At 40.8% G+C, this 15,603-nt stretch overlaps 1 protein-coding gene across 4 annotated transcripts in view; it reads right to left on the bottom strand.

Annotated features, from left to right (window-relative positions):
- The window catches only part of hdac11 (histone deacetylase 11), a 35,965-nt gene that overhangs the window by 9,220 nt on the left and 11,142 nt on the right, over positions 1 to 15,603 (bottom strand). For 3 of the 4 annotated variants that reach the window (XM_072382937.1, XM_072382940.1, XM_072382939.1), the window contains 3 exons: positions 11,222 to 11,298; positions 10,335 to 10,397; positions 6,607 to 6,703 (listed from right to left, as the gene is read on the bottom strand). In XM_072382937.1, coding sequence (XP_072239038.1) covers positions 6,607 to 6,703; positions 10,335 to 10,397; positions 11,222 to 11,298 — 237 coding nt within the window. The remainder of the gene's footprint in view (positions 1 to 6,606; positions 6,704 to 10,334; positions 10,398 to 11,221; positions 11,299 to 15,603) is intronic. The other variant, XM_072382938.1, reaches the window with a different exon arrangement.

Genomic DNA, 15,603 nt, shown 5'->3' with positions numbered 1-15,603 from the left:
TAATTAAAGAATTTAATGATTTGGAGATGACTGAATCCTGATTGTATTACAGTGAATTGTAATACTACTAAATGTGGAGTGGCTCTGTTCCGGTGCTCTCTGCAGTATAGATGATAGTAACTTCTTGCAGAAGTCATAAGTTTAATCAGAGCTAACTTTCCTGACAGTCATTCTATAAAAGGTGGTTTATAATGTCCTCACTTACCCTTTTCTTCTGCCAGATCTTCACTTGTGCTCACCTTTGTTCAACTCTGTTCTGTGCTCACTCTGGATTAGCTTTTAGGAGGCGAGATCTTTTTAATTTCTACATTCAAATGTTTTTGTTAGTGGCTGTTAGCTGGCTTCCAGTTTTGCTCTGCGACTGCGTTCTCACCTAGCAATGTGTGATAATAAATTAATTTCTCTCTGATGAATAATATTTCTCCTGATCCTTGTCCTTTCCTGGTCTCTTTGACAGCGACCAGGCTCATAATGAAAAGGGGTCTGGCTGAACTTCTGCCTGTACTTCTGAGAGTCTGCCTCTCTAACGTGTACTTTTTATATTCCCTGCTACAATTTATGCTCTATTGTAGTTTTTTTTTAAATTTAATGTTAAAAAAACTCTGACACCAAAACAGCTCTAAATTATCATAAAAGCTACTATTGTTTAAATACTGTAGACCAAGTGTAGTGCTACTTGTTACAACACTTGAAGTCACTGGGGTGGTTAACCCGCAAGTTGCACTTTAATTACAATTCATAATGATGAAAAAGGTTAATTAGGAGACCTTCACGTTTCAAAGTTCAAATGGAATTAAACTGTAAAAGCTACATTCATTGGTTTCCAAGATGGCAGCGCCCACTGACACAGCATCTCACGGCTGTCCTTCCCAGTGCTTGTTTTTGTATTTTATTTTTGTTTGTTGGTGCACTTTTAGTACGCACATCTCAGCACTCTGCTGCTCCACCCGCCAGGAACTTTTGGATATTGGCTACCGACACAAAATAACAGTTTCAAGGGACTTTCAATACAACCCCAAAATCCCAGATGAACTAGCGAGACCGCCGGACGCTCCGTGGATTGTTATCGAGTCTAGTAAGCCGCTTACTAGTGATGTGTCGTTCGCGAACGATTCGTTCAATATTAACTAATCGTTTATATGACTCGGGAGTAACGAGTAGTCTTAGTGAGTGATTCGTTCGTTTTCACGCAGTACCCTTCCTCCCTATATGACAGGCGGCTGCTGCATAAACTCAGTCAGCACGACAGGAAACAGAAATGATTAATTCATTTCCATGCAGATATCCTCTCTCGCCACATGGCATGCGGCAGCTGCATAAGCTCAGTCAGCAGGACAGGAAATAGTTTTGATTCGTTCCTCGCACAGGAAACAGTTTTGATTCGTTCACGAGTCAACTCCTCGGGTTATGGCTCCTCGCACAGGAAACAGTTTTGATTCGTTCACGAGTCAACTCCTCAGGTTACTGCTCCTCGCACAGGAAACAGTTTTGATTCGTTCACGAGTCACCTCCTCAGGTTACTGCTCCTCGCACAGGAAACAGTTTTGATTCGTTCACGAGTCAACTCCTCGGGTTATGGCTCCTCGCACAGGAAACAGTTTTCATTCGTTCACAACTCAACTGCTGGCGGCTAAAAACACTGAGATCGGGATGTAGCCTAGCGACAGGATGTCAAAATAAATGATGTGGAAAGGAAGCTCAAAGAAGGTCTTTACAGCACAAAGACAAAGCAAGGCAAGTGTGATATTTGGAGAAGTTTCTCAATTGTCTGTGAATCTCTTTATCAATAGCCTATAAAATGACGTGTTTTCTCCTGCGGGACGGGAGAAGACACAAAATCAATGCATTTCTTTTATTGTGCGGGCATAAATTCTCAAAGTTTTGCGGCTGCGGGCGGGAGTGTAACACACACATTGTGGGTGGTTAATGGTCAGAAATTCAGCGGGAGCGGGGTAAAGAAAACAGTCCCGCACAGGGCTCTACTGTGGACTGAGAAACGAAGGAGGAAATGAATGATGTCTGATTTGTCATGTTCATTCATTTGTCATGAAATCAAAATTAATTAGTGGTCTTCGGTTCATGTAGATATGTATAGTGTTCCTGTGTATATAATGCGTGAAGTGTGTAAATAGATAAATGATAATGTAATAATGTGAATAGATACTTTTGAAAATTATATTAACATATTTATTTTGTGTTATACTCTAACATAAAATAATATACTACTACTAATAATAATAATAAGACACAATAAATGCACTATGTAACATTTTTGGGAACTTATTGTTACTTTTTTTCTCACTTAATTGTGTTACTAATTGTCAAAATGAATGTGAGTTTTACATTCCCTTGTTCTCTACCAGCTGTCACATGACAGGGCTGAACAGCTACTGAGTCAGTGTCGGGCTTTAAACAACAATGGCAGGGAGGATACAGACACAAGTCACCTTATTGTGTATTTGCTTTCCCAGGTTTTCACATGGTTTGAATTGTTTGTGGCATTTTGTGTTTTGTACTTTGTCAGCTCAGCTGAAGCAAACTATGTTTCCTTCAGCGTTAAGTGTTTAGAACCGTGGCCATTTTGTGTAACGCCCACAGTAGGGCTACAGCGCCACCTGCTGGAAAAATGAACGAAATGATTCGTTCAAAGATTCATTCAATTTACTGTTCGAGAGTAAATGATCCGATTCAGCCAAAAGTTCCCAACACTACCGCTTACCAGGCGGAGGGGGGAGAGGAAGCAGAAGTGGGGCCGTAGATCCGGACTCCTGCTAAGGCTGAAGAACAATTCCCATAAACCATCTCTGCCGAGCCTGTATCTCACCAACGCCAGATCTATCATACATACAACAGTCGACCTTAAACTACAGCTTGTGGACTGAGAACTCTGGTAAAAGTAGAGGTGGGGGACTCCGTACATACGTTCATGAAGATTGGTTTAACAATAGCATAGCATAGAGAGGCACTGTTCACCCGACATTGAGTACATGTCTGTTAGATGCCAGCCTTATTTTGGAGAGATAACAGTAGTCATCGTTACTGCCGTTTACATCCCACTGGACGCTAACGCTAGTGCTGCGCTCTCTCTCCAGCTGAATGCCAGCAGCAGCAGGCACACCCCGATGGCGTTCATTATTGCTGCAGACTTTAATAAGACCAATTTAAAGACTGTACTCCTGAAGCTCCACCAACATGTCAAGTGCCGGACAAGGGGACAAACACACTAGACTATGTGTATTCGAACATTAAACACAGCTACAGAACCATGCCCCTCCCCCTCATCGACGAGTCAGACCATCTGTCCCTGCTGCTCATCGCGGCATAAACCCCCCTCAGACAAAGATCCAGATCCACCACAAAGTCTGTAACGCACAGACTGGGATTTATTTAAACACCGGGGGCCTAATGTACAAAGGGTATGTACGCACAAAAAAGTGGCGGACTTTTTCACGTTAACGATCAGATGTATCAAGAGCCAAATGCCTTTTCCACAGCTGTTGATTATTTGGCGACACTTAGGGGTGATGTTGGGAAACCTTTATAATAAATAAATGTGAACACAATTTGTCCTCAGAATGAGTGGTGCACATTTGAGACACATGAACAATTAACACTGATGAACAATTAACACACATGTCTGCAATTACACGAGTGGATATAAAAGCATGCGCAGAGCGTTGCATTGCATACCATTAAAAACAATGTCTGCTTTAGCGGTATTGGAAAACATTGTAAATGGTGCAATTGGAAGAAAGCGTGTGTTCAGTGACTGACAGGCTTTGCTGGCACATGACAACTGGCTCATCAGCCGTTTTGAGGGCAATCCTCCTGAAACTGTGCGCAGAGATGCGGCTGGTGCTTGAGTGCAACACAGCAAGGTGCCATGCGCTGCTTGTGCCACAGGTGACGTGCACACTGGTGTTTAAGCAACCTATGTCAGTCGACCCTGAGCCGAGCCATGCCAACCGAGTGGGATGGAATTATCTGCATCTCAGCAGGTATATCAAATTCACACAATATAGTTGAACAGGCCAACATTGAAGCGCAACTTGTTTTCCTAATGTAATTGGAGCTGTCGACTGCACACACAGTGCTATAAAGCGCCATCGCATGATGAATTTGTAAACAACAGCTGAAGATCGTTCTAACAAGCCCCTTATCATCTCTGTGTGCAAATGTTAATAACCCCGTGCGTAAAGTGTGAAATGTCTTAATCAGCCTCACCTTTTCCCCGGCGCACTTCTGCACTATAGGTTACTGTATGAACACGTTTGTTGTGAGTTACACAAATAAATAGGTATCAGAGTCACCCACACTCCCACACACACCACCCTTGAGAGAGCAGTGTCACCCATAGTTGTGCCGACTCTCAAGTTCAAACAGCCTCCCTCGCCTGTTTTGGCCACACTTCGGCGGTGGGCAGCCAGTCTTCGCTTCACATCCTTAATATTGGACCACTTCTTTTTCACCTCTGCTTGTGTGCGCTTCTCAGACCCCACAGCATGAAAGGCCTTGCTCACGCTGTCCCACCTACTCCTCTTACGTTTATTGCTTATATCGTAGCACAGCATGCCAAAGAGCACATTTTTGCGGGCCTCCACTTCAGAAACTAGCACCTCCATCTCGCTTTCCGTTAAGTTCTTCTTTTTTCTTTATTTTCTGATCATGCAGAGAGAGGAATCGCAGGTGCAGGGCTCATTTAAATATTATTTGCATATTTAAGGAGAGGCGTGGACAGGGAGGAGTCGGGTACTCCGACATGTGCGCTCAATTCCACGTTGATTGGGATTTAGAAACAAAATGTGCTTGGATTCATGCGTGCGCACACATTGATACATCTGGATATTTTTGTACGTTGGAGGGCATTTTGGTTTAAGCGTACACCATGTTTCAGTAGGAAATCCACGCAAGTCTTTGTACATGAGGCCCCAGGAAACAACAAGGACAGTACTGGACTACATCAAGTTCTGTATAGGTACTGTGTCTGTGGACAAATGCATTTGGAAACCAGAAACCCTGGATGACCGTCTAACTAATGGATGACAGCCCACCGCACGCACGCACACACACTGTAGAGGAGTACGATGTGAGGCGTGTGCTCCTGGCAGTGAACCCAAGGAAGGCTGCTGGCCCAGATGAAGTACCAGGCAAGGTGCTCAGAGCATGTGCTCACCAGCTTCTAAAGGATTTTCAACCTCTCCATGGCCCAAGCAGTCATCCCCACCAGCGTGAAATCTGCCACAATAATCTCGGTACCAAAAAAGTCACCCACAACTGGCCAAAATGATTACGGCCATGTTGCCCTCGTACCCGTAATCATGAAGTGCTTTGAGAGGCTGGTTTGCCAAGCACATCAAGGATCGTCTCCCTCCCACAATTGACCTCCACCCGTTCACTTACCAAGCGAGACATCTGGAGCAACAACAGAGCTCTTTGTGGATTATAGCTCGGCATTCAACACCATCATCCCGGACATTCTCATTACTAAACTGGGCCTCCCCCCTCTCACCTGCACCTGGATCAAAAATTTTCTGACCAACCGACTGTAAGATTAAAATGAATTGCAATACTGAAAACCCACGGTCCATAAGGGTGTATTGTCCCGTGCATAGCATTTTTTCCTCAATGTGCGCTGCAATGTAAATTAGTCTAACTAATGGAACATTACTCCACTGTTAGACTCTGTTAGCCCAGCCGTCCAGACCAGACACCAGCCCCCACTAGACAGCCCACCGACAATCGCTGAGCGGACCAGTTCGGCGGCCAGGCCACCGGGAAATGTCCTGGTGCTCCCGATGGCTAGTCCACCACTGCTCTCAACTCCTCCACTAGTGATGGCCATGCCTCCTTGTTTTCTTTTTTCCGCCTCCGTGTGTGAGCTGCACTTTGAACCCACCTCCAGTTACAACAGTGTGACTGACAGGGGGTATGTGGGTGGAGGCACAACAGTGATTGGACATTAACTCGCGTCTTTTCACCTGCCCGGACAGGCACACAGTGGCCTATAAAGTATCTGCACAAAATTAATTGCAATACTGAAAACCCACGGTCCATAAGGGTGTATTGTCCCGTGCATAGCATTTTTTTGTGGAAAAGCCATGGTTATAGATTATGGGCTTCTGTGTGGTAGATTTCATTCTGAATTCTAATGAAGTGTGTAATGATGCTTTGGGAAAATACAATATTAATGGAATGACACAAAGTAACATCAGGCGGATGGAACAGGAGGAGGCGCCTCCTGCACTCTAACCTCAACCTCTAAACAGAGATTTTTAGGCTGAATGGCAATACATAATCTTCTTGACAGTGTTTTAACTTAATTAATGGAATCCATCCATCCATCATCTGCCGCTTATCCGGGGGTCGGATCGCGGGGGCAGCAGCTTGAGCAGAGAAACCCAGATGTCCCTGTCCCCGGCCACTTCCTCCAGCTCTTCCGGGGGGACCCCGAGGCGTTCCCAGGCCAGCCGAGAGACATACTCTCTCCAACGTGTCCTGGGTCTTCCCTGGGGTCTCCTCCCAGTGCCCAGTCTGTACTGGGAGGAGACCCCGGAATCTCAGAAAATGAAAAAAAAAACATATTTTAGGGACACTGTCAGTACTCACTTTTAGCATATCCGTCCCCAGGATAGATGTAGCGATTATACATATCCATGATGAAGACTCGCTTGTCATCTAGGAAGTCACGCTCGTGTCCATTTCCCTACAAATTAAATAAAAAATACATTATCTATCCCAAAGGGAAATTAAAAGTTAATTATAATTTATCATAAATTAATTACAATCATAAAACAACAGAACCATAACTGTCATCTGAGACATAAAAGTGCTTTGACTCTATGACAGCTACTTTAACAAACAACCTACCTGACAAAGGGAATCACATGATAGATTTTTCAACTTCAATGTTCCTAACTGTCCGGTTACATGAACTTATTGTGACTGACACCACGCAAGTGTCTCATTTATTGACCCAAGAAGTACATTTGGAAAACACCTAATTTTCCAAAGAAAAGATCTTTCTATCGTATGGCACTAAATGTTGAAAATACTCAAAACACCACAATCATCACTTTAATTTCCTTCCTTCCGTAAGTCACTCAAAGTGTCTCACAACTGTCAGAAGATGATTAAGCATTGTGCCAAAGTTTAGTGGCACTGTTTGTAAGACAACAGCAGGGTCCTAAATGTAATAATAACAATGACGGTATTTCCAGCAAGGGATTTCAACAGGTGACTGTGGCCATGATTTGGTACAAAAGCAGTATCCATGAAAAGCTGAGTCTTTCTGGAGCAAAGATATGCAGAGGATCTCCAGTTTGTCAACAAATGTGTTCAAACATGTTTCTCAAAGAAAGATTGGAAAGGATTGGCTAACTTTTCCCTGTACAGTGCTTAATTTCAAATAATTAAAGGAATCTGGAGACATTTTAGTGTGCAACACCTCTTTATACTTAGAGAAACCTGGGGTGAAATATTAGTATTCCAGATCTTTGTTGGAAGAAATGGACACTGTGTGCTCCAGGAAGGAACATCCAGACTGTGACGGTATGGGGTTTAAATCAGTGTGGGATGGCAGCATTAATGGATTTAATGTTAACAGAGTTTAAAGCAACATATTCTGCCTTCAAGACCACGTATTTTTCAGTGATTGCCATGCATTTTTCAACAAGACAATGCAAACCATTTTCTGCACACATTACAAAGGCATGGCTAAGCAAGTAGAGGATACAGGTACAGGACAGACCTGCCTTCAGTCCTGAAAATTTTACATCTAAAAATGAGATAATAAAGGACCCTCATTGTTGCACACCTTAAGAAGTGTTTGTACAACAAATGGGACAAAATAACAACCAAAACACAGCATGACTTGGTATTCTTATTGCCATAAGTGTATTTTTGGTGTTGTGAGAGGGAATAGCAACATTACATAGTATTAAAAGCTTTACTGTCACAACTGTTTAGGGATTATGTTGTAGCTTCATCAGTTTCTCACAGCACATGCAGATTAGTTGCAAAGTTCCACCTCGAAAGTGGTGAGGATTGGTTCTGCTTGTTCAATCCTTTAATCTTCAATCTTCTCTCTCCTCACTCTTTTCAAACTACGTGGTATTGTGTTGATTCAAAGCGGAAATTTGCAGCCATAGAATTGAAGGCTGATTTTGCTCATGAAACGTTTTGCAACGTATTCAGAATATCTTCTCAGATGTGTTAACAAGGTTAAAAATATTTTTTAGATTAGCTGTTGACTGGCTGATGAAGCCACAGTCTGAGTATAAGGACTTTGGGTATCACGTTTCAGGGTTGTAATTGAGAATCCACTGAATATTTTCTCTGTCCTCAATTATCTGTGGAGAGAGCCTTCATGCAGATTTGCTCTTTTGTCTATCTTCATGAATTATTCACTCAGCATCTTTATTGATTCCCTGCTTGTGTTAGTGAGTAAATGCATCATTACTGTACCAATAAATCACAGCTTAAGCTGAATAAAGTTTTAGACCTTAGAAATCTTGAGACTTCTTCAATGTTAACACAGTTCTCAGGGCTAATTGATGGTAGACACAAGTGGTGAAGCTGTATAAACAATTTGAGACGAAAATAAGATGATGAGACACTGACAAATGTTGAGTCATTGCCTTCTACAACCAGGCTGAGCTCAGTCCACTAATGATGATCTGCTGTAAGACAAACAACACATTTAATGAAGAGAAAAAACACACTATACCATGTTGGTACTGTCATTAGAAAGTCACTGTAAGAAAAGAAAAAGCTATGTCATTAATCTTGGTGTTATTCTCATAAAACAATGGATCATATTGACTTAACACTAAACATCCAATGGAAATCATTATTGTAACGCTTCATTTAATTTGTTTTCAGGCTTGGCCAACAGCGAGCACAGAAATAAGCCAACACCATTGCCAACTGCATTGTGGATCTGGACTGACACAAGTAACTGTTAAAACTCACCACCCTGTTTAATAAACTAGACTTTTAAAATGTGATTAATCTACATGACGCATAGGTAAATGTCCCATTGCAACGGTCCCTAATCCCTTAAAAACTCATCTGTGTTACTCAAAATCATACAATTTAAAGTTTTTGCCATAAACCTCTCATGGCCTTAAAATACCTTGGGTATAACTCCACAAAACTGTTTAAAAGTCTTGACCCATTTCTGTAGATACTGCCAGGACAGGGTCTCTGCAGGTTTCAACCAGAGGTGTGACCAGAAAGGCATGTGTGGGTGGGCAGTTAGCTCATCGGGGGGGCGGAAAACAATACCTAGAAGGAAAAAAAAAAGAAAAAAAAAAAAGAAAAAAAAAAAAAATCGGTGGAAAACCACTACTACAACAAGCATAATAATAATAGTAATAATTCAATTCGGTAATGAAAGTATGGTCACACTAGCATAAGTCATGACCGGCAATTTTGTTAACAGTGTGGAATTTTTTGTGGAAGTTTTGTTTTTGTTTTGTTTTGTTTAAAGAAATGTAGACCTTGTATGATGCATGCAAACGCACCATTACAACGCTATCAGGGTCACAAGAAATGAGTTCACCAAGTAACTGCTAAAGAGAAGAAATAAAGCTGAGAGTACCAGAACACTATTACCCTCCAGTCCTGTTGTATACCAGAGCTAAAATCTACATCCATTGTCCAGCAGAAGAACAAAGTGTTCAACACTCAGAGGCATGGTTCAGGTAAGAGAGGATGAAACCCAACTACCACTCTATCTAGGCAATTTCAAGACAGCCACATCCATTTGGAATACACACCCATGGTTTCAACAAGTCAAATTTTAGGCATTTTAAGACCATAATGAATACAATTTAAGACCCATTTCACAAAACTTGCAAAAAAGTACAAAAAACATGAAGGAACCCCGGAGGCCTGAAATTACTTGCAAAGTATAGGATTTTTTTTACAGCTCTTTCACATTGGAATACAAAATGCTTAACCTAACTAAAAACACCAGAAGCCTCTCTAACTAAAATTTGTTCTACTGTTAATTTTGGCGTCAGGAATCATCTTGTTTGTGTAAAAATATTTTTTTGGTTTTTTTGTAGATGCACCTAAATAAAATGGAACAAACGATGTGTCTTTGTGACACGTTGCTTATAAGAAAGTCCCCAGAGATACAACTTAAAACTGCTTCTTTGCCAACTTATCTGATATGTGCAAACATAACAATGCCAACAAATCCGTCCTCACATAACTGAGATTACTGAAGATACGGCTGATATTTCAATATCAATCAAAGCCTGTATGCCCTCACCTGTTACAGAAAAGGCAGGGACAACTTGTCATCGTAATGTAATGTATTAGCTCACCTGATGAGCATCCAAATCAATGATGGTAGCTCTGGAGATGCCTTCCACTCTCTCAAAAAGAAACTAAGGGATGAAGGAGAAAAGATTTGTTTTCCCTCTTGAGATATATTCAGAGTTGAAATTCTGACCGAGGGATTCCAAACAAAAACTTTTATTTCGGAGTTGGTAACAGTATTCAAGTTGAAACGCTGAAAATTTCACAACACCTAGCAAGGATAGGTAACAGCTGTGTGTCAATAATTCAGCCATTCATCTTGGGATTCTGTGTGCAACAAACTCACATTAGAAGAGAGATGCTAAAATGTGATAGATTGATAGAGAATATAACACATTATGTACAAATAAAATGTGAATATGTTGATCTGCTGTAGTACCCAGCTTTACCAATAACAGAATCATCTTAGGGAATAATGACTTGTAGTGCATGTTAATTGGTCCTTATTGGTTCTGCTAATGGACTGTGACTTTGAGGTTAAGTATAAGAAGTAACAAATTAATTTAAAGATTCAATCGTACTCCACTGTATATAATCAAGTTTCCAATCAATTATGGATTGTAGCATCTAACTATTAAGTAAGGACATCAGTTTTGATCTGCATGACAAATTCTGAATTTTTGCATCATAATCACTGGATCCATGAAGTTAATAGATAACCCAGTTAGGAAACACACATCAAAATATATGTGAAAATGCATTGGGGAGGTGATACAGTGAGGGGGTGAAATGCTAACACTTGGATGCGTGCTTTCAAGATACACAGATTGTGTATTTACTTATTTTACTTAAAAAGTCTCCCTTGAATGAAATAACATATCACAACTGGGTGGGTCCATCAATCAGGCTTCTCTTTCCATGGGAAGATATCCAGTGTTTGTAGGAGTCTTACCTTGATGGCTAGAGTGATGTCAGCATACGCACAAAAGCCCCCTCCCCTGTCGCTGGAGCAGTGATGGAAGCCTCCTCCTGGAAAACAGGGGCACAATGGAGAAGTCTATTATTGAAAACTGCCTTAATTGATCATTTGAAATAGGCTGTTCATTTCACTCAAATTCATTGCACATTCAAAAAGTGTTTTCTTTTGCCCCGTGGCACAGCAATGGGTTTACTGACACCAGAACAGGACTGTTCAATCAATACTAAAATGCCCAACGAGGAGCAGAGAACTAGAATTAGGATGACAACCATTCATTCAGGTAAAGGCCATGCTCATGTACATTTAAACTACAGCTCTGAGCAGAAAATGAATAAAGACCAATGCGATAGTAGGTTTCCGAAAACAGCCTTTTATAAAACATCCCTGTCCTCACAGTGTTAAGACAGGCAATATGTGGATGTAAAAAGCATTTGAATAGTCTTGTTATCGTTATCAAAATCATATTTATGGAGGCAGGGTAGTCCTTTTCCCTAATTCATCAAGAGAAGGTGTGAGGTAGCTGAGTAAGTACAAAGTAAAGGTCTGATGCTGCCTTTTCTCTTCCCTGCTTGGCACAAAAATAAATGACTCAATCAGCCAAGATACTGACAGTCGTAAAGGAATTGCAACACCAACACTACAGCAACCCCTCCCCAGGCCCACAGCAAAGATTATATACATTTTAGTAGATATAGATACACAACCGTGGTGGTCAGTGTTAGAGTTTTTAGTTGTTATCTCATGATATACCCTGTTTCACAATTATATTCCTGTGCTTTAATTGCACTCATATGCTATGCCATAAAAATCATATGTGTGATATATGGATCTTATACTGCATTAGTTCTAATCATGTGATGATGAAATGTGTGTGTGAGTATGAACAAAGGGAGATGCTTCAGGACAGAGCCTTCCAGAGGTCAACTGAGTTTAACTGAGTTCAAACTACAACGCACAATGCCTGATTCAAACTAGTTTGTAGATGTATCTCTTAGAATGGTTATCGTCAAGGTATCACACTCTGAAGTTGCAGATGTGTCTGCATATCTAAACATTAGACAGAGTCACACGCTCTGAAATTTCTATGCAACCTTTTGTTTTGTAAAGCTCTTCCCCTTTTCTTATCCTTGAATAAAACCAGGCTGCTGCAAGGAGGGAGTCGGAGATTGATGGAGGTTGCTTAGACACATACACCTGTGGCTGAAGCAGCGACGGCTCTCCCCTTTTGCAAAAGCTGAACTTGATATTGATCTCTTGTGTGGTTCTTTCTGTTTAAGGTGGGACTTCGTTAATAAGAACAAAAACCCTGTCAGTCAGAGTTATTTACAGTTCTTAAAGCAAAAGTCTTAAAGCAAAAGTCTTAAACCTTTAGAAATAAACGTCAATTAACGAATTTAGGAAAATCTGAATATTTTAATAAAATATCAAGTTACTTAATAATAGATGCGTAAAAAGTCTATTTCCTACCAAGAGTTGGCCAAGCAAGTACAAACACACTGGTTCAAACAGTAATGTTAGCAAAAATTTGTCGACTTTGTTTGTTGGTTTGTTGACCAATTAGTTCAGTGGCTGACATGCAATTCATCACAATAATATTTATTCCATCTTAAAATCATTACAAATAAATGCTTTGAGGATGAACTGACAATTTAGCCTACAAATTTTTGTAAATTCTGCAGTTCCTCACCAATACTGCTGGTGGAAAGAGATAGTCTGAAGCCCTGCCTTGCAAAAACGTAATATCTTGGTAAGATAACTTCTATGAGAGACTGTGTTAGCCATTTACACCTTGTTGGCAACTTCAAGGAACACAGCCAGCATGACAAGAAATAGTAAGCTAATGTCTACTCAACCATCCGTCTAATAGAGAAAAACAGAAAAGCACCTATTCTGTGGCAGCTGTCACAAAATGAAACAAAGACCACTGGCACAAAAAAACAAAAAAGAAATGACCAGATACAGTTTCACAAAGGGTCATGTGATCTCTTGGCCAAGTGTATTTAGTTACTATGTCTCTGCAGGATGCATGTTGCACTGAAATGCTTTTATTGTGAGATGACGGAGACATTTTCTTCTTTTATTTAACACACACACAGTTCTTTATAAATAACCCTAAATCAGATGTTAAATGAATGCTAATGTCCTGTTTAAAAGGCAACTAATTGGTGTGACCAGTTTAAATTCAGATCCAGTTAAAATTTTCATACAATGCACTGGAAAAAAAAAACAAAAAAAAAAACCTCAACATCATTGCTAGTTTCTGAAAGCAGAACGAGAGGCACAGCCTTCAGTTATCAGGCCCCTCTTTGTGGAACCAGATCCCAGTATGGGTTCAGATGGCAGATGTCCTGTCTGCCTTTAATATTAGGAATAAAACATTTCTTTAAAGCCTATAGTTAGGGACTCAGTTGACCCTGATACATATTTTTAGTTATGCTGCTATAAGCCTATACTGCTGGTGGACCACTCATGATGCAAAGCACCGCTCAACAATTTCTCTTTACTCTGTACTCTCTTTGAATGTAAATATCTTTACTATTTTGTGTTTGACTTTTTTCTTTCCCTGACAGGTTTTCCCTATCGTCCTGTTTTCATTTCCACTGTGATCTCGGGACAGTAGACCGAATCAAAGAAAAGATCTGTTGGTTCACTTAGCTTGGTAACCTTTTATAAATTTGGCATCATAAGAATACAAATACTGTAATGCATTGGATTAAACTGGTCTGTAGCTATAGAGCTATAGAGATCTGAACAGGTCTTTTTCTGAATAAAACCTGCAGTATGTGGCACAATTGAACTATACTTCCTTTTACATAGAGGCTTCACTGTTTACATGGCCTACCCTAATAATAATTTCTATCTCATTGCTTCAGTATTTAGAGCCACTGCTGGTGTGCCAGTATTAAGATGTTTTACTAACTTGGTCTGGATTTTTAGACATGTACTCTGCTGCTCGCTAGAAAAAGAAAACAGTGTAAAAAAATGTTCACTGACGTCATGGCAACAAAACCAACTGTTTTGCAAAGAATGCCACTATGTTCCTTTGTCATAATTTTTTAATTTTTTTTACATTTTTTTTTAAATGACTTGTTTCTAATTATATCTACCTTTGCCCAATCAACTGTTTTTTTCTTTCACATCAACACTTTTTCCGCTCTATGTTTTGTGCCGCACTTAATGCATCATTTAAAATGCACACAGAAATGCAGAGATTGTACAAACAGTTCCATTCTCTGCAGTTTCTATGGAAACAAATCATATGTAAACGAACATCTCACAAAGCTTGCCAGATAAAGCACCTGCTCATCAGAGTGAGACAGCAAAACTGAAGCCACCTGCAAACATGGAGGAGATGAAACCTGATCCTGGCAGTCAGGGACACATGGCCTCTTACAAATTAGCCAAGCTGCTGCAGGTTTATGATGTTGAGAAAAGGGCCCTAACTTCACAGGTAGAGGACTTGAAGGTTCAACTCCAGAGTGCCAAGACTCACATCAACACCAAAGAGGAAAAGGCCAGTGAGCTTCCTGCAACGCTGGAGAACCAGAACACAGAGACAGAGCAGCTTCACTTGCACATGGAAGAGATGAACAAAGCTCTGCAGAGTTCCAGGAGAGAAAGTGCTGCACTTCAACAAAGACTTGAAAAGATGCTCTGTACACAACTGAACAACATACAGAAAGAACTGTATGAAACTATACGTCAGCTCATGGAGCCTCTGAAGATTAGAGCACAAACAGAGAAACAAAGGTTACAAGAAATCCGGGACATCGTTAGCAATGTGAAGACTGAAAAAGAAATGCAAGTTTTGAACGCTGCATACGAGACAGAAAAAGAAAAGAACTCAGCTATTCAAAAACAACTAGAGCAAATTCAGAGACATATGAAGCAGCAGGACAGATTTCACGCGGAGAGGGCATTAGCAGATCTGCACCTCATCAGAGAGCTAAGAGCTGCCAAGGACCACCTGCAGGACCAGCAAAACAACGTCTCAGAGACGACAGTCAGCACCACTGAGGACAGTGAAACTCAGAGCCCTGGGCAAGGAACTGCTGAGCTGTTGGAGCTGAGCACACAGGGTTCACAGCAGGCAATGGACCCTATCCCTGAGCTTCTGAGAGAGGTCGGTGCCCCAGAGGAAAATCTTCTGACTAAAACAAAGAAGCCCCCAATGTGGACGAGATTGAACAACTTCTTGGGACTGAAAAGAAAGAAGAGGAATTTGGAGAAGCTCAAGCCCAACTTAGATAATCTGTCAGTATATTAAAAAATATATATATATATTTTTTGATTACCGTTTGTTTTTTTCCTACACATGCTATAAGCTTGTGCTTCAATGAACATTTATGACATTT

This window comes from Leuresthes tenuis, unplaced genomic scaffold, assembly GCF_036924035.1.
Source record: "Leuresthes tenuis unplaced genomic scaffold, fLeuTen1.0.hap1 SCAF_3, whole genome shotgun sequence".
Classification (NCBI taxonomy): domain Eukaryota; kingdom Metazoa; phylum Chordata; class Actinopteri; order Atheriniformes; family Atherinopsidae; genus Leuresthes; species Leuresthes tenuis.
This window is presented reverse-complemented; position numbering and strand designations above follow the sequence as displayed.